This window comes from Giraffa tippelskirchi, chromosome 3 (genome assembly GCF_054371585.1).
Source record: "Giraffa tippelskirchi isolate mGirTip1 chromosome 3, T2T-mGirTip1v1.2.pri, whole genome shotgun sequence".
Lineage (NCBI taxonomy): Eukaryota > Metazoa > Chordata > Mammalia > Artiodactyla > Giraffidae > Giraffa > Giraffa tippelskirchi.
The window spans coordinates 191,823,509-191,842,913 of NC_137277.1; the positions used below are offsets into that span (position 1 = coordinate 191,823,509).

The 19,405-nt window shown below is 44.5% G+C and overlaps 1 protein-coding gene across 3 annotated transcripts in view; it reads left to right on the forward strand.

Moving 5' to 3' along the window:
- Window positions 1–646: 646 nt before the first annotated feature.
- SDHB (succinate dehydrogenase complex iron sulfur subunit B) overlaps window positions 647–19,405 on the forward strand; it is a 33,611-nt gene continuing 14,852 nt past the window's right edge. Inside the window, exons 1-3 of one of the 3 annotated variants that reach the window (XM_081575012.1) lie at window positions 647–746; window positions 15,226–15,353; window positions 16,254–16,363. Coding sequence is in view for 1 of the 3 variants with exons in the window: in XM_081575009.1 (XP_081431135.1) it covers window positions 675–746; window positions 15,226–15,353 (200 nt within the window). In the remaining 2 variants the exon portion in view is untranslated. Of the gene's footprint in view, window positions 747–15,225; window positions 15,392–16,253; window positions 16,364–19,405 lie in introns of all 3 variants that reach the window. The other 2 variants (XM_081575011.1, XM_081575009.1) reach the window with 2 other exon arrangements.

A 19,405-nucleotide genomic window follows, 5' to 3' on the forward strand; every position in this document is an offset into this window, starting at 1 on the left:
TCGATGGACATGGGTTTGGGTGGACTCCGGGAGTTAGTGATGGACAGAGAGGCCTGGCGTGCTGCGATTCATGGGGTCGCAAAGAGTCGGACACGACTGAGCGACTGAACTGAACTGAACTGATGTGAAGGGCTGACTCACTGGAAAAGACTCCGATGCTGGGAAAGATTGAAGGCGGGAGAAGAAGGGGACGACAGAGGATGAGATGGTTGGATGGCATCACCGACTCGATGGACATGAGTTTGAGTATACTCCAGAAGTTGGTGATGGACAGGGAGGCCTGGCGTGCTGCAGTCCACGGGGTAGCAAAGATTCGGATACGACTGAGCGACTGAACTGAACGGAAGAAAGGGGTTAAAACCCGGACAGGACTTGGATCGAAGGGCCCCGCCCCCTCGCGTATTTAGCCCCGCCCCTTCCAGCGACTGCCCCTCAAGTCCCGCCCCTTTCCTCTGGGAAGGTCACCTTCCACACTGGGAAGCCGAGTGGGCCATGCTCGCATTGGTTCCCTCGTCTTCCCCCCGCCCCCTCGGGGACCGGAAGCCCCGCTCACCCGGCGGCGCCTGCGCGGCTGGCGGGGCCCTGGGCCCTGGCGTGGCGCCGCGGTGCTCGACGGGACGCCGGCGGAGCGCGACTTCGGGCTCGAGGGGTGGGGCTCGACGTCAGGAGCCAAGATGGCGGCGGTCGTCGCTCTCTCCTTGAGGCGCCCGTTCTCGGCCGCAGCCCTCAGCTGGGCCCGCCTGCAGGTGAGCCGCGGCGCGGGCGGGGGGCGAACGCTGGCGTGGAGGTCGCGGAGACGGCCTGCACGTGAGGGGCGGGGGTTGAGGGGCCCCGGGGCAGGCCCCGGGAGGAGCGCGACCCGCCCCCGCCGGCCGGGGTTCTGGCCCCGGTTTCTTTTTGCACCTCTCTGCCGCCTGCGCGGTGGTCCGGGCAGAGAGGGATTTTTAGACATGGGGAAAAAAGGTTAGTAGGGCGCTTGATCGTCCAAGGTCACATGGCGAGCGAGTGACGACTGACTGGTGGAAGCGGAGCGCGAATGCAAGCGTTTGGACGCCAGTCCTTGTTCTGCCCCCAGACAGTCGCCGCTGGGAGACAGAGCCGCCGGGGCGTGAAGGGCAGGGCCTGGGGCCCCTGAGGGGGGACGGTTGGGAGCTCGGGCAAGAGGGAAAGCGCAGGAGAAGGGAGAAGCGGCCCCCATACACCGCGGTCTCCTCGGTGTCGCAGTACCGACCTCACCGTTCGGACTTGGATCGGATCCAGAGGTTATATCGTTCAGGGTGGTTGATAGTTTTTCTCCACGTCCCTTGTACTGTCAGGAAGAGGGGAACATGGAGAAGGGGGAGGGAAACGGCCATTGCATCTGTGTGTATCGAAGACTAAGGTTTTACAAATCCCTTTCAAACCTTTTTCCTCTGTTAAAAAAAAGCCTGTGAGGTGGGTGAGCAGGAATTCTAACCTCCTTTTTAGAGATTTGAAAACTGAGGGCCCCAGAAAGATTTTTTTTCACTTGCTTAAAATATCACAGCCAAGAACCAGTTGATCTAGGACCTAAACTCACTGTTTTGAACATAATGTGTGAAAAACTCCTAGCACAGATGAAGACACGTGATAGGCGTGCAAAATACATTCGTCTCTGTCCTCTTCTTGCACTCACGTGAAAGTACATTTCGTGTTAAGTAATTGCTCCGGTTTTACAACACAGTGCCTATGGCCTATCTTCTAATGCTAATTCTTTCCAGTATGCTGTTCATGAATTTGGACTAGTCATTTTACAGTCATTCTGAAAAGCGGGTATGGGAGTGAGGTTTGCCTACCAGAGCCTCAAGCTGGTGCCCTCTGAGCATTAAATTGGTGATTGATAATGACCTTGTTTATCAGTTCCTTTTATAGTTGCTGAGCAAGCAGTCAAGTTGTGAGAGCCCCACCAATGAGAGTGAGTTCTAAAGCTCAGGTCCCTCTTCCAAGAATGAATTACAGAGAAGGCTGGTTTCATAGGTCAGTGTTGTAATTCCTGGTGAGGCCATCCTAGGGCCCCGAGGGCAGAGAAAACAGAAGATTTTGCCCCCACACTCACCATCTTGTAGGAATATGCGTTCATACCCTCAAAAGCCACCTGAAAAGTAATGAGCTTGGTGTATTGCCTCTGGGCATGTTCAGATTCCTAGGAGTCGAGAACATAGTAGGATTTCTCTTCTGAATTCCTTTGATGCTTTAGTTTGCACCACCAAACCACAGTTCCACCTGTAAGTCTGTAACTGGGATGTATTAACTGTTGCTTGTGATGTTGCTTCATTTTCTTGTCTAGACTATGTATTCCTTGAGGGCGATTACTACCTACTTTCATTTGTGTATATCTTTGCTCCTAGCACTGGCAGGTTAGGATATCTGTCTGCCAATCAGAATAATACAGGAACTGATATGGTTGCCAATATTGAAAAGCAGAAATTATTTTCTGAACAATTCTAGAAGCTTGGCCCTCCACTTAATCCTCTGAGGTAGATGTTAATACTCCCAGCCTTCTTACAAAGGAGGAACTCAAGTCAGAAAGGTTATGTAATTTGCCAAAGAACATTCAACTCCCAAGTGGTAGAGCTTTGACCGGTGCCACTCACACATTTCAGAAACAAGCCTGACCTTTTGTTTTCCTCAGGTTTGTACGGACCTCCCTGCCTTCCTCCTCTCCATTTCTCACCTTTCTGTCCCACCTCCAAACCTGTCTCTATCTAGCTCCAAACCTGCCCCTTAAGGAAGCTTTCCTAGAGAACAAGCAGGCTGCCTTCAACATGATGGAGAATTCACCCTTCTTATTCTCAGTTCCATTTCAGTCCAGTTGTTGATGATCTTGCTTCTCCCCTTAAATTTTAAACTGTGGATTTCATCTTATCTAAGATGTCCTACAAAGGTGTGCTCAGCCTTGAATACTCTTTAGTTTTGTAGATTGAGGTAGAAATGCTTTTGAAGGACCTGCCTCACTCTAGGGTTTGGAGTATGAATTGCTAGGTTGACTGCCAAAAAAATACACCTCAAATTTTTGCCCACCTCTTCACGTCTGCCTGTCACTGTGGGGAAATTGGCAACACTTCTCTGTCTACTCTTCACTCATGCTCTCGTCACATCGCTTATTCAAAGAGAGCATTCCAGAAATTCTCCTCTCGCCCCTGCATAATCAGGTTTTCCTTCTATCAGATTAGCAGCAGCACACAAACATGGTATAATTTTTCTCATCTCAGAAAAAGCCATATCCAGCCACCACCCCAGTTCTCCACTCATCTTTATAGAAAAATTTCTCAAGAGGTGTCTAAACTCACCAACCACACTTCATCTCTCTGCATCTTCTCAGGAACCTATTCCAGTCAGACTTTTCACCCTTAGCACTTCACGGAAAATACTTGGGTCAGGGTCACCAGTGACTGTGGCTTTATTAACTCCAGCGTCAGTTCTCATGGTCCTTTGCCATGATATTAGTTTTCTGAATTTTGAGTTTTAAGCCAGCTTTTTCACTCTCCTCTTCCACTTTCATCAAGAGGCTGTTTAGTTCTTTGCTTTCTGCCATAAGGGTGGTGTCATCTGCATATCTGAGGTTATTGTTATTTCTCCTGGCAATCTTGACTCCAGCTTGTGCTTCCTCCAGCCCAATGTTTCTTGTGATGTACTCTGCATATAAGTTAAATAAGCAGGGTGACAATATACAGCCTTGACAGACTCCTTTTCCTATTTGGAACCAGTCTGTCATTCCATGTCCAGTTCTAACTGCTGCTTCTTGACCTGCATACAGATTTCTCAGGAGGCAGGTCAGGTGGTCTGGTATTCCCATCTCAAAGAATTTTCCACGGTTTATTGTGATCCACACAGTCACATGGAGAAGGAAATGGCAACCCACTCCAGTATGCCTGCCTGGAGAATCCCAGGGACAAAGGAGCCTGGTGGGCTACAGTCCGTGGGGTCACAAAGAGTCGGACACGACTGAGCGACTAACACAGACAGTCACGGGCTTTGGCGCAGTCAGTACAGCAGCAGTGCATGTGTTTCTGGAGCTCTCTTGCTTTTTCAGTGATCCAGCGGATGTTGGCAATTTGATCTCTAGTTCCTCTGCCTTTCCTCAATCCAGGCTGAACATCTGGAGTTTCAGAGTTCATGTGCTGTTGAAGCCTGGCTTGGAGAGTTTTGAGCATTACTTTGCTAGCATGTGAGATGAGTGCAATTGTGCGGTAGTTTGAGCATTCTTTGGCATTGCCTTTCTTTGGGATTGGAATCAAAACTGACCTTTTCCAGTCCTGTGGCCACTGCTGAGTTTTCCACATTTGCTGACATGTTGAGTGCAGCACTTTCACAGCATCATCTTTCAGGATTTGAAATAGCTCAACTGGAATTCCATCACCTCCACTAGCTTTGTTCATGGTGATGCTTCCTAAGGCCCATTTGACTTCACATTCCAGATGTCTGGCTTTAGGTAAGTGATCACACCATTATGGTTATCTGGGTCATGGAGATCTTTTTTGTACAGTTCTTCTGTGTATTCTTGCCACCTCTTCTTAATATCTTCTGCTTCTGTTAGGTTCATACCATTTCTGTCCTTTATCAAGCCCATCTTTGCATGAAATGTTCCCTTGGTATCTCAGATTTTCTTGAAGAGATCTCTAGTCTTTCCCAATCTGTTGTTTTCCTCTATTTCTTTGCACTGATCACTGAGGAATGCTTTCTTATCTCTCCTTGCTATTCTTTGGAACTCTGCATTCAAATGGGTATACCTTTCCTTTTCGCTTCTCTTTTTTTCATAGCTATTTGTAAGGCCTCCTCAGACAACCATTTTGCCTTTTTGCATTTCTTTTTCTTGGGGATGGTCTTGATCACTGCCTCCTGTACAATGTCATGAACCTCCATCCATAGTTCTTCATACACTCTGTATATCAGATCCAATGCCTTGAATCTATTTGTCACTTCCATTGTATAATCGTAAGGGATTTGATTTAGGTCATACCTGAATGGCCTAGTGGTTTTCCCTACTTTCTTCAATTTAAGTCTGAATTTGGCAATAAGCAGTTCATGACCTGAGCCACAGTCTGCTCCCGGTCTTGTTTTCGCTGACTGTATGGAGCTTTTCCATCTTTGGCTGCAGAGGATATAATCAGTCTGATTTCGGTGTTGGCCATCTGGTGATGTCCACGTGTAGAGTCTTCTCTTGTGTTGCTGGAAGAGGGTGTTTGCTATGACCAGTGCGTTTTCTTGGCAAAACTCTGTTAGCCTTTGCCCTGCTTCATTCTGTACTCCCAGGCCAAATTTGCCTATCTGGACCAACTGCCACCTAAAATCTTGCTGATTATATGAGGAAAAAAAAAATTTCTGTGGTACATATACACAATGGAATATTACTCAGCCATTAAAAAGAATACATTTGAATCAGTTCTATTGAGATGGATGAAACTGGAGCCCATTATACAGAGTGAAGTAAGCCAGAAAGAAAAACACATTCAATACAGTATACTAATGCATATATATGGAATTTGAAAGATGGTAATGATAACCCTATATGTGAGACAGAATAAGAGACACAGATGCATAGAACAGTCTTATGGACTCTGAGGGAGAAGGTGAGGGTGGGACGTTCTGAGAGAATAGCATCGAAACATGTATATTATCATATGTGAAACAGAACACCATTCCAGGTTCGATGCATGAGACCAACGCTCAGGGCTGGGGCAATGGGATGACCCAGAGGGATGGGATGGGGAGGGAGGTGGGAGGGGGGTCCAGGAAGGGGAACACATGTAAACCCATGGCTGATTCATGTCAAGGTATGGCAAAAACCACTACAATATTGTAAAGTAATTAGCCCCCAACTTCAATAAATAAGTTTATTAAAAAAAAAAATGTTTTATGACCTTATTCTTATTGTTTAATTAAGAGTAAAAAGGCTTTCCTGATAGAGATGTCATAAAGATTAGAGATACTTTAGTACAATGTCAGGCACATGGTAACAGGCTCGATGATGAAAGCTATTATTTCCACTTTTACTTCTACTACAAACACCTACAGAACAGATGTTTAGATTTCACTGTTCAGGGAATGGTTTTGAATCACTTCTCCCGTGATCCGTGGGTTACCTCTTGGTGCAGTCCTCATGGTGAGCGAAGTGCCGTCACTGTTAGAACCGCAACCTGCTCTGTTTGTTTGGATGTCAGTGTCCTCTATCCTTATTCCTGTTAGCCTCCCCCCTGCTGTATCAAGTGTTATATAAAATATGGCTTTAACTCAAAATTAATTTAAGTTGTTTTGGAAAAAAATTAGTGATACTTTGGGGTACCCCAAAACTTAGGTTGGGGTTTACCACCTTCTGATACTCCGATATTCTATTCCAATGCATACCTGTTTTGTTTTTGTCTTGCATCATCCTTACAATAAGAGGGTGTTTAATGATTTCTAAGCAAACACAATTTCTTTGGGGACGATCTTCATGATCAAGTTTAGACCTTTGCCTCTTTGTAAAGTGGACAGGAAGAAAATATATATATAAGTATTAGAGGTGTTAATGGGTGAATTTAACTCAGGTGACCATTATATCTACTACTGTGGGCAGGAATCCCTTAGAAGAAGTGGAGTAGCCATCATAGTCAACAAGAGAGTCCAAAACGCAGTTCTTGGATGCAATCTAAAAAACGACAGAATGATCTCTGTCCGTTTCCAAGGCAAGCCATTCAATATCATGGTAATCCAAGTCAGTGCCTCGACCAGTAACGCTGAAGAAGCTGAAGTTGAACAGTTCTATGAAGACCTACAAAACCTTTTAGAACTAACACCCAAAGAAGATGTCCTTTTCATTATAGGGGACTAGAATGCAAAAGTAGGAAGTCAGGAGACACCTGGCGTAACAGGCAAATTTGGCCTTGGAGTACAGAATGAAGCAGGGCAAAGGCTAACAAGAGTTTTGCCAAGAGAACTCACTGGTCATAGCAAATACCCTCTTGCAACACAAGAGAAGACTCTACACATGGACATCACCAGATGGCCAACACCAAAATCAGATGGATTGTATTCTTTAGAGCCAAAGATGGAGAAGCTCCATATAGTCAGCAAAAACAAGACTGGGAGCGGACTGTGGCTCAGACCATGCACTCCTTATTGCCAAATTCTGACTGAAATTGAAGAAAGTAGGGAAAACCATTAGACCATTCAGGTATGACCTAAATCAAATTCCTTATGATTATACAGTGGAAGTAACGAAGAGATTAAAGGGACTAAATCTGATAGAGTGCCTGATGAACCATGGACAGAGGTTCGTGACATTGTACAGGAGACAGGGATCAAGACCATCCCCATGGAAAAGAAATGCAAAAAAGCAAAATGGCTGTCTGAGGAGGCCTTACAAATAGCTGGGAAAAGAAGAGAAGTGAAAAGCAAAGGAGAAGAGGAAAGATCCTCCCATCTGAATGCAGAGTTCCAAAGAATAGCAAGGAGAGATAAGAAAGCCTTCCTCAGTGATCAATGCAAAGAAATAGAGGAAAACAACAGAATGGGAAAGACTAGAAATCTCTTCAAGAAAATTAGAGATACCAAGGGAACATTTCATGCAAAGATGGGCTCGATAAAAGGACAGAAATGGTATGGACCTAACAGAAGCAGAAGATATTAAGAAGAAGTGGCAAGAATACACATAAGAACTGTACAAAAAAGATCTTCACGACCCAGATAGTCACGATGGTGTGATCACTCACCTAGAGCCAGACATCCTGGAATGTGAAATCAAGTGGGCCTTAGAAAGCATCACTACGAACAAAGCTAGTGGAGGTGATGGAATTCCAGTTGAACTACTTCAAATCCTGAAAGATGATGCTGTGAAAGTGCTGCACTCAATATGCCAGCAAATTTGGAAAATTCAGCAGTGGCCACAGGACTGGAAAAGGTCAGTTTTGATTCCAATCCCAAAGAAAGGCAATGCCAAAGAATGCTCGAACTACTGCACAATTGCACTCATCTCACACGCTAGTAAAGTAATGCTCAAAATTCTCCAAGCCAGGCTCCAGCAATATGTGAACCGTGAACTTCCAGATATTCAAGCTGGTTTTAGAAAAGGCAGAGGAACCAGAGAAAAGGCAGAGGAACCAGAGATCAAGTTGCCAACATCCGCTGGATCATCGAAAAAGCAAGAGAGTTCCAGAAAAACATCTATTTCTGCTTTATTGACTATGCCAAAGCCTTTGACTGTGTGGATCACAATAAACTGTGGAAGATTCTGAAAGAGATAGGAATACCAGACCATCTGACCTGTCTCTTGAGAAACCTGTATGCAGGTCAGGAAGCAACAGTTAGAGCTGGACATGGAACAACAGACTGGTTCCAAATAGGAAAAGGAGTCCGTCAAGGCTGTATATTGTCACCCTGCTTATTTAACTTATATGCAGAGTACATCATGAGAAACGCTGGGCTGGAAGAAACACAAGCTGGAATCAAGATTGCCGGGAGAAATATCAGTAACCTCATATATGCAGACGACACCACCCTTATGGCAGAAGGCGAAGAAGAACTAAAGAGCCTCTTGATGAAAGTGAAAGAGGAGAGTGAAAAAGTTGGCTTAAAGCTCAACATTCAGAAAACTAATATCATGGCATCTGGTCCCATCACTTCATAGGAAATAGATGGGGAAACAGTGACAGACTTTATTTTGGGGGACTCCAAAATCACTGCAGGTGGTGCTTGCAGCCATGAAATTAAAAGACCCTTACCCCTTGGAAGGAAATTTATGACCAACCTAGATAGCATATTTAAAAGCAGAGACATTACTTTGGCAACAAAGGTCCATTTAGTCAAGGCTATGGTTTTTCCAGTGATCATGTATGGATGTGAGAGTTGGACTGTGAAGAAAGCTGAGCGCTGAAGAATTGATGCTTTTGAACTGTGGTGTTGGAGAAGACTCTTGAGAGTCCCTTGGAGTGCAAGGAGATCCAACCAGTTCATCCTAAAGGAGATCAGTCCTGGGTGTTCATTGGAAGGACTGATGTTGAAGCTGAGACTCCAATACTTTGTCCACCTCATGTGAAGAGTTGACTCATTGGAAAAGACCCTAATGCTGGGAAAGATTGGGGGCAGGAGGAGAAGGGGTCAACAGAGGATGAGATGGCTGGATGGCATCACCAAGTCGATGGACATGGGTTTGGGTGGACTCAGGGAGTTGGTGATGGACAGGGAGGCCTGGCGTGCTGCGATTCATGGAGTCGCAAAGAGTCGGACACGACTGAGCGACTGAACTGAACTGCCTTTTCTAATACCGGCAGTTGCCCTCCTGGGTATTTATCCCTGAGAAATGGAGACTTATGTTCACATAGAAATTTGTCCACAAATGTTCATTACAGCTTTATTCATAATAGCCTCAAATGTGGAAACAGTCTTCCAGTTGTTGGATGGCTTAACTGTGGTTCATCGGACCATGGAACACTACTGGGTAATAAAAAGAAATTTGTTGAGGCATGTAACTTGGCTGAGTCTCCATAGAGTTATCCCCCCCCAAGTTACATAAGAGATGATTACATTATATAACTGTTTTAAAATGACAGGATTATAGAAGTGTAACAGATTAGTAGTTGCTAAGGGTGAAGGAGTGGGGATGGGAGGTCTGAGGGGCCTGTGACTGTAAAAAAGCAGATCTTTGTGATGATGGAAGTAATGTTCTGTACTCGTGTCCGACTCTTGGCAATACCATGGACTGTAGAGTCCATGGAATTTTCCAGGCCAGAACACTGGAGTGGGTAGCTGTTCCCTTCTCCAGGGGATCTTCCCAACCCAGGGATCGAACTCTCCTGTGTTACAGGCAGATTCTTTACCAGCTGAGCAACCCGGGAAGCCATACCTTAACTAGATCGGGGTTAATATTCTGGTTGTACCGTTGTGCTGTAGTTTTGTGCATTGTTACCACTGAGGGAAATCGAGTAAAGGGCAAATGAGATCTCAGTATTATTTCTTATAAATGCACAGTTATTTCCTATGAAAGGTGTTAATTAAAAAAAAAAAAAAAGCAACAGTCTGTGAGTATATGCAGCAACATGAATGAATCTCAGAAGCATTTTGTGAAGCAAGAGAAGCCAGGCCCACCATGTGTGATCTCATGGTGTTTATATGGAGTCTGTCAGAGGCAGATCTGCAGTGATAGAAAGCCAGTCAGTCGCTGAGGGTAGGGAGGGGCCGCTGACTGCAGAGAAACACTAGAAAACTTTCTTAATGGAAATGTTCTGTTGTGATTGTGGTGATGGTTCTACAATTTTATCAAAAGTCATCACAGTAACCCTTAAAGTTGGTGAATTTATTGTAATGAATGTGCCTCATTGAATCTCACAAAAAAGCGTGGAGAAGTGAAGTCGCTCAGTCGTGTCCGACTCTGCAACCCCTTAGGCTGTAGCCGGCCAGCTCCCTCCGTCCGTGGGATTCTCCAGGCCAGGGTGCTGGAGCGGGTTGCCGGTCCCTTCTGCAGGGGATCTTCCCAACTCAGGGATCAAACCCAGGTCTCCCACATTGTAGGCAGACGCTTTACTATCTGAGCCACCAGGGAAGTCCCCAAAAAAGAGTGAGGGAGCGTTAAGCGAGCAAAAGCTTGCTGGAGCTAATACCTTCAGCAGGGAACTCTCCGCAGTCCAGTGGTTAGGACTCCCCTTTTCACTGCCAAGGGCAGTGGTTCTGGGCAACAGATCCTGCGCGACGTTAGGGCGCGGCCAAAATCTGTCTTCAAGAATCTGTTCACCTCCTCTTAATTACCACAAGGTGGCGTCAGCCAAACATTCCTGACATTCACAAAATGGAGTCCCTAGTTGACAAGTGTTCATTTGCAGAAATGACTTTCCTTTTTTAATGATCTTCACCAGCTTGGTGATTTGCTAAAATACAGCTTTCATGGAGAAGGCAATGGCACCCCACTCCAGTACTCTTGCCTGGAGAATTCCATGGACGGAGGAGCCTGGTGGGCTGCAGTCCAAGAGTCTGAGCGACTCCACTTTCACTTTCACTTTATCATGTCACTTAACCTTTCTGACCTTCAGCTTCCTCATCTGTAAACGGGAATAATCTATATTCCTGAATAAGGGTGACAATATGTATCTACATATATTATACATAAATAAAAAATTAAAAAAAAATACAGCTTTCATCTTCATCTTCACTTTCATTTTCTTCATACATTTTCTTCCCGTACTGAGGGCTGATATCTTCAGCTTTATTTAATTTGGGGTGGATTTTGCCAGCCAGTAATAAACCCCATTGCATTTCTTGCAAAGTGCTCTTTGGCCTGGACTTCACCCTCCTCACGGCCACAGTAGAAGCTCTCAGGACTCGGTGTGGTGTCTGCATTGCTTGGTCTGCCTAATGCAAAAGGGCTTCATGGGCTGTGGGGTGGGGGCGGCTTAGCACTCATTGTGCGGGAACGCCACAGACAGGGGGGTTACTATTTCTTAGTGGCTTACTGTAGGTTGCACTGTTCAGCCTTTTAAGGTACATTTTTTTTTTTTTTAGGGCCATAGTGATCATTTATTAAACACCATTTAATGTGTTTATGGTGTTATTTGAGTCTGTAGTTGGTATTTATGTACTTGATGTTATTTGACTCTGACAAAGGTACACCAAAGTAAAGGCATTTTCTGTATTTGTTTAACAATTAGTGGAAGTGGGGAGAAAATTATTTTTGATTAATAAAAATTATGCATAGTAATGGATGTACAGATTTCTACTGGCAGAGCAATCTGTGTTCTTTAAAGATACACACGTCCACACAGTTGCCAAAACACTTCCATTTTTTTTTCATTCTTGTTCTGTCTCAAGTTTTTTTCTTAATGAGTATCTGAACCCAGAACATCTTGACAGGTGTCTTAAAGGTTTGCGTGCATGCTGAGTCGCTTCAGTCGTGTCCGACTCTTTGCGACCCCGTGGACTGCAGCCCACCAGGCTCCTCTGTCCGTGGGTTCTCCAGGCAGGAACACTGGAGTGGGTGCCCTGCCTCCTCCAGGAACATTTAAGATAAACCGCGTGCGTGCACCACTCTAACACTCGGTGTTCGCTCTGTTCTTCGATCTTTCCTAACCGTGGATTGAACTGCTGCATGCAGAGGCCTGGACCACGTGTGCTGGGAGACGTAAAAGATATGTAAAGTGTAGGGTTCCATGCTGGTACATGTTCTGTATCAACTTGACTGGGCCCAGATATTTGGTCAAATGTGTTTCTGGGTGTTTCAGTGAGAGTGTTTGTGAATGAGTTTAACGTTTTAAGTGATAGGTTGACAGAGGAAGACAATTATTATATGATATAATTTATATGTGGAATCTTAGAAACACAGCAAAATACCGAACAAAACAAAAAAGGCAGCAGACTCACAGATCCAGAGAGCGAACATGGTTACCGGGGGGGCGGGGCGGGGGGTGAGAGAGCAGGTGGAAGATGGGCTCAAGGAGGCACCGTACAACACGGGGACTATAGCCAGTCTTTTGTAATAACTGTAAATGGAAAGTAACCCTTAAAGTTGTATTAGAATACTTGAGGGAATTCTCTGGTGGTCCAGCAGTTAAGACTTAAGGCTTTCACTGCCAAGGACCCAGGTTCAGCCCTTGGTTAGGGAACTAAGATCTCACAAGCTGCACAATGTGGCCAGAAAATAAAATCTTTTTAAAAAATTAAATTGTTTAAAAGTTTTTAATTATGTTTAAAAAAATATGATAGACTGAGTAAAGCATATTGCCCTTTCTAACATGGATGAGCTTTATCCAGTCAATTGAAGATACGAATAGAACAAAAACTGGCCCTCCTTCAAATAAGAGGCAGTCCCTCTTCCAGGCTGGGATATTGATTTCTTTTTCTTGCCTTTGGACTTGAAATAACAACTCTTCCTGGGTCTTGAGCGTGTTGACCTTTGAACTGGGGCTGCATCGTTGGCTCTCCAGCTTGCCAGCTGCAGATCTTAGGACTCGTTATCCCCATAATCACATGAGCCAATTCCCCGTAGTCACGTGAGCCGATTCTTTATACTAAACCTCTTTTCACATGTGTACATGTAGGTACACACCATTGGTTCTGTTTCCCTGGAGAACCCTGACTAATACACACGACCTTAAGGAGTTAGGATGTAAAGAGGAGAAAACACAAGAGACCTGAGAAGATTCCCAGATAAAGAGAACAGTGTTTGGGAACATGGGTTCTGGAGCCAGACCTGGGTTTCAGCCCGGGAATCACGGGCCCATCACTTGATCTCTGAGCCTCATTTTTCTCATCTTTAAAAATAAAGATTCAGTGGAGTCATAAAGTATTTAATACAGTGCCTGGCAATAATAAATAGTGGCTTTTAAGATGAGTATAAATTTAAATAGGAAACTTTTTGAGCTAAGCACCCTTTTGGCAAATACGTTTGTATGGGGAGGCTGTTCTGTTTGAAGGAGGGAGGGAAGCCAGGCCCCCCTCTTAACCTTGTCCTCTCCCAGCAGCCCTGGTGGCACTCCAGGGCCTCGTGGCTCGCCGTGTGACACCGACTGTCACAGGCTGTAAATGCCCAGGAGATGGGACAGACCCATCAGAGAGCAGGTCTCTGCTGTTTGTTAGTTCCCAGATTTTATCTCGTTTTCAGATCCAGTACGCTTTATCTTCTTCCCTGTACTGCTCTGCATAGCTGTCCTGCTATGGGTGGATTGCTTGTCTTCCCCCAGAACTCCTAATCCCCAGTGTGGTGGTATTTGCACTTGGGGCCTTTGAGAGGGAATTAGGGTTAGATTAGGTCATGAGGGCAGGACCTGTGTGATGGAGTTAATGCCCTTATAGAAAGAAGGAAAGAGCTGGGATCTCTTTCCAGCATTTGAAGATGGAGCAGTGTCAGGATACATTCAACAGGAGGCTTCCTGTGTGCTGTTTTCAGTCTTGCATGAATTCTGTGTTCCTTAACAGCACCTGAATACAGGTGCCAGAGAGCTGGCAAGCCGGCTTTGGGGGATAATAGAAATTCATGTATCTCATTCGTATGGAAATTCCATATGGTGAACAGCAGCCATTTACAACTCTCCTCCTTTCTGATATGTAAAGTAACTTTTACAACCCCCTCTCTTGAGAATGATTCTAGCCTCTAGCTTTCTAGATGACTTGTTGGATTTTTGATCCCTGTCTCAGCTAAAAAGGGCTATCTTGTAAGAGAGTATATATATGCCCACAATATGTTGAATAAACGCCTTTGTTCCATCAGAGCACTGGTCCCCGTCTCTCTCTCTCTCTCTCTCTCTCTCTCTGTCCCCTTCATGCGGCTCAGCCTCTTTTCTTCCTTCTTTCACTTTCTTATCGGTCGACTCTGTACCCCCAAGTTCCGGTCCATTAAAGGACCACAACAGAGCAGGATGCAGCTGTCTGTCCTCACTTAGACACCACATCTGCTGACACCTGGCTCTTGGACTTCTAGCCTCCAGAACCGTGAGAAGTAAATGTTTGTTGTGTTAGCCACTTAGGCTTTGGTGCTTTTTTTAAATAATGGTTCAGATAAAATGCCTAATCTAATTTTGGCCAGCATCTCATTTTGACCACCGCAGTAGATTTCTAACTGATTTCTCCAGATGTCATCTGACGATTCTTCCTTTGTAAGCCAGTGATGTTCTTCTCAAAAATAAAATGATTATGTCACCCACCTGATAAATTTTTGTTAGCTTCTCATTGCTCTTAGGATAAGATCAAAATTTAGAAGTCTGTCTTGCCTTCCCGGAGTCTGCCCGGTCTCATCCCTCCTCAGGGCCCCTGCTGCTCAGTGGGGGTCCTCGGTCCTCACAGGGGTCTGTGCTCTCCCACCCAGGCCTCCGCACATGCTGTTCCTTCAGCTTGTAATGCCCCTCTCCTTGCCCTTCATCCCTAGTCATCAAGCCTCAGCTTAGGTATCATTTACAGAGGCCTCCCTGACCACTTGGACTAGTGTAAATCTCTGCTGCATTCTTCCCTCGCTGTATTTTATTACGAGTATTTCATTCCTCTTCTTGCTCCCTGCAGACTGATTTCTCTGAGGGCAGAGGCTGTGTGTGTGTATTCAGCGCCATCTCACCGGCCCCAGCGCCATCGCTGGCCTATTAGAGTCGCTTAGTGCCATGCCTGGATCGTGGATGGCTGTGGTTCCCGGGAAGACTGTGTCAGAAATGTACGAGTTTGTCTCCAGTATTGCAGTTTATAGTGTCAACTAAGGAGGATTTATCTTGCATTTTTAATGATTCTTTTTTTCCTTCTCGTGAACTTTTTTAATTTCAGGCCTGCCGCGGGGCCCAGACAGCTGCAGCCGCAGCACCACGAGTCAAGAAGTTTGCCATCTATCGATGGGACCCAGACAAGACTGGGGACAGGCCACACATGCAGACTTACGAGATCGATTTGAATAAGTGAGTCCCTGTGAAAGCTATGTGTTTGGTCAGTGAAGGTGAGCTCTTGATCTGATTGAGGGACACATTTCCCCATCCTTGGAAGGTTTGAAAGCTATGTGTTTGGTCAGTGAAGGTGAGCTCTTGATCTGATTGAGGGACACATTTTCCCCATCCTTGGAAGGTTTGAAAACTGTGAGTATCCAGTGGCTCTGGAATTTATCACATTTGTTAAAACTAGAATGACGTAGATAACCTGATTCAAAAAGAAAATGCCAGGAGAGAGGCTCAAGAGGAAGGGGACATACGTATACCTATGGCTAATCCATGTTGATGTAGGGTGGAAACCAACACAATAGTGTAATTCTCCTTCAATCAAAATTGAATTTTTTTAAAAATAAAATAATCTGGGATTTTAGATTAAGAAACGATAATACAGAGAAGAACAGCTTTTATGAAATTCCTTTCCTTCTTCCAGATCAGAGCGCGACAGCTCCTAGGAACGCCTCCGTCTCAGAGTGTAACAGCAGAGATAGTTTTATGCATAGATCTGAAATCATTAACATATTAACAGCTTAAAAATACTCACTGTTTTTATGTTAGTTTATGAATATGGGCCTGTGTTCTACAATAACGATAAGCACTATAAACTTGTCCGGAAAGGTGATGGACCAAGATAGGGATGCAGTTAAAATATTAACAGTGATCCATTCCTATCTATTAGTGTTCTGTTTCTGTAGTAATCATTGCCACAAATTTAGTGGCTTAAAACAACAGAGATTTACTCCCTTTTTTTTTTTTAGATTTATTCTCTTACAGTTTTGTAGGTTAGAAGTTCGATTAAGGTTTCATGACTAAAATTAGGGTGTCAGCAGGCTGTGTTCCTTCTGGAGACTTGAGAGTCTTTTCTGTTCCTTCAAGCTGTTGTCAGAATTCAGCAGAGGGCCATTCCCAGTGTTCAGAGACCAGCGCAGTCCTTGGCTCGTGGTCCACGTCTTCAGAGCCAGCAGCAGCAGGTCGAGTCCTTCATGGTACATCTCTGAACCACTCCTCCGTCATCTTTAAGGAGCGCCACAGAGAGCCAAGAGGAAAGAAGAGTCTAGTGAGCTGGGCTCTCGCTTCCCACTACCGCCTACCTGTGCCTCCCCAGAACACCAGAACTGTTCTATTTTGTGGTCTGTTTTATTTATAAATGAGTATTTCCTTTGAACAAAAGCTTCCGTGGCACCAAAAAAAGTATTTGAAAACTACCAATATTCTAAATGCTTTTTTTAACTCTGTCAACCCATAAACTCTTTTAATAGAGTTAATTGATATATGATCTTCTTAGACAAAATTGTAAAATATTTAGCAACCGAAAATTATTAATAAAATCCAAATAAAGGAAAATTGTATAGACCACACTTTCTGACCATAATATAATAAAACTAAAAATTCACATTAAGAGCAAAAAGCCATAATTACTTGGAAATTAAAAGCACTCTTTTAAATAACTACTTGATTAAAGAATAATAAAAATATTATCAAATACTTAGAAAATAAAAACTTTGCAAATTAAAACTACAGAATGTGATTAAAACTGGAAGAGTTAAATTTATAACGTTTTTAATAACAAAAAAATTTAAAGATCTATTGCATTTACTTCCAGTAATGGCAGAATAGCTTTCATTAGATTGAAAGTGAAAGTGTTATTCTCTCAGTTGTGTCTGACTCTTTTCAACTGCATAGACTGTAGCCCACCAGGCTCCTCTGTCCATGGAATTTTTCAGGCAAGAATACTGGCTGCTGCTGCTGCTAAGGCGCTTCAGTTCTGTCCGACTCTGTGCGACCCCATAGATGGCAGCCCACCAGACTCCGCCGTCCCTGGGATTCTCCAGGCAAGAACACTGGAGTGGGTTGCCATTTCCTTCTCCAGTGCATCAAAGTGAAGTCGCTCAGTCGTGTCCAACTCTTCGTGACCCCATGGACTGCAGCCCACCAGGCTCCTCCATCCATGGGATTTTCCAGGAAAGAGTACTGGAGCGGGGTGCCATTGCCTTCTCCAGGGGATCTTCCCGACCCAGGGATAGAACCCAAGTCTCCTGCATTGCAGGCAGACTCTTTACTGGCTGAGCCACCAGGGAAGCGCTAACCCTTCCACAAATAATGACTGTACACTGGTTTATAAAATAAATATAAGAAGCAGCGGGGCTTCTCTGGGGATCTAGTGGTTAAGAATTTACCTGCCAACATGGGGCACAGGTTTGATCCTGGTTCGTGAGGAGCCTGCCTGCCACAACTACTGATCCCATGTGCCTAGAGCCTGTGCTCTGCAACAGGGGAAGCCCTGCACTGAGAAGCCTGTGCACTGCCACCAAGACCCAGCACATGCAAAATATATAAATCTTAAAAAAAAAAACAGCAGCAATGACCAAAGGCGCAGGAGAGTAACCGAAGCAGGCAGACACTGAAAGAGAGCTGACAGTTGGAAGTATAGAATGTTACTTGGAAAAATAAACTCTTTTTGCATGTTCTTTAACTGAGGGCAAGCCCCCATTGATGTGGGAGTGCAAGGGCTAAAACTCAATTAAAAAAACCACAGTCTTAACTCTGGTCACTAGCTTACATAAGCAGAATATACATTTGGAAGCAACCACAGCAACTAGAAAATGAGGGGAAAATCCTGGAACGAGGTACAGAGGGGGGTCCCAAACTCTTTTATGAACTGCCTAGATCTTGAGTTCAGTCATACTAATTGTTGCTTTAACAAAAAAAAAATCATCACTATTCTGAGAAGCATAATAGTCCAGCGTTACTGCATCATGTTATTTACATGGTCCAACATACAACCCCAGATTACTCATACACAGAAAACAGTGAAACATGATACATACTCAAGTGAAAAGACAATCAACAGAGACCAGCCTTGAAGCAACCCGCTTGTGGGAACTAGCATAAAGGATTTTAAGCGATTGTAATTGTGTTCTTAGATAAAGGAAGGTGTAATAGGTAGGAAATCTCAGCAGAGAGTTAGAGACTTCTGAAGAACCAGTGGAAAATCTGGAACTGAAAAGTACAGTGTCTGAAGTAGAAAGTTCACTGGATGGGCTTAGTTTAAGAGCAGGTTGAAAGTGACAGTGGGAAACTTTGGTGAACCTGAAAGTAAATTACTAGAAATTAGAAGGAAAAAAAAATTACTCGAAATTGTCTGTTCTTAAGACAAAAAGGAAAAAAGAGATTTTTTAAAAAGAATTTCACTGATCCATGGAACAGTATCAGAAGGTCTAACACACATGTAATTGGAGTCCCAGAAGAAGTGCAATGGAAGAATAAGCAAAAAATATATTTGAAGAGGTAATGGCCAAGAATTACTCAAGCTTGTGAAAAGCATAATTTACATACTCAAGAATCTTAATGAATTCCAAGCAGGGTAATACATAGAAAACCACCCAAGCACATCATGGTCAAATTACTGAAGATAAAAATACAGAGAAAATCTTGAAAGCCATGAGAAAAAACACACATTGCACGCAGAGATGTGAATGATTGTTTCCTACTCATCAGAAATTACAGAAGCTGAAACACAGTGGAATGATTTCTCTAAATTACTAAAAGGAAAGCCCTGTGAACTGGAATTCTGTATCAGCAAAAAGATCCTTCAAGAGGAAGGTGAAAAGAAGACATTTTCGGGTAACAGAACGTGAAAGAAGTAACAGCCAGAGACCCGTGCCACATGAAAGAGGAGGGTTTTCAAGCTGAAGAAAAACAAAACCTTGTGGGATCTCAGCTCTTAGGAAGATCATGAAAAGCTCCAGGTGTGATAAAGCCTTTTCCTCTTAACTATCGGAATGGATGATGGCTTTAAACAGATTGTATTGCCGTGTTACGTGCAGTGTGACTCTCACAGATGGGCGCATGTGGGGATTGTCTCCTTTGTTTCTGGCGGCGCTGGGCCTTCTGTAGTCGCTGCGGGCAGTGGGCTTCTCGTCCCGATGGCTTCTCCTGCGGCAGAGCTCGGGCTCTGGGCGCACAGGCTTCAGTCTCTGTGGCTCCTGGGCCCTATAGAGCGCAGGCTCTGGGGCTGCGGCGCTCAG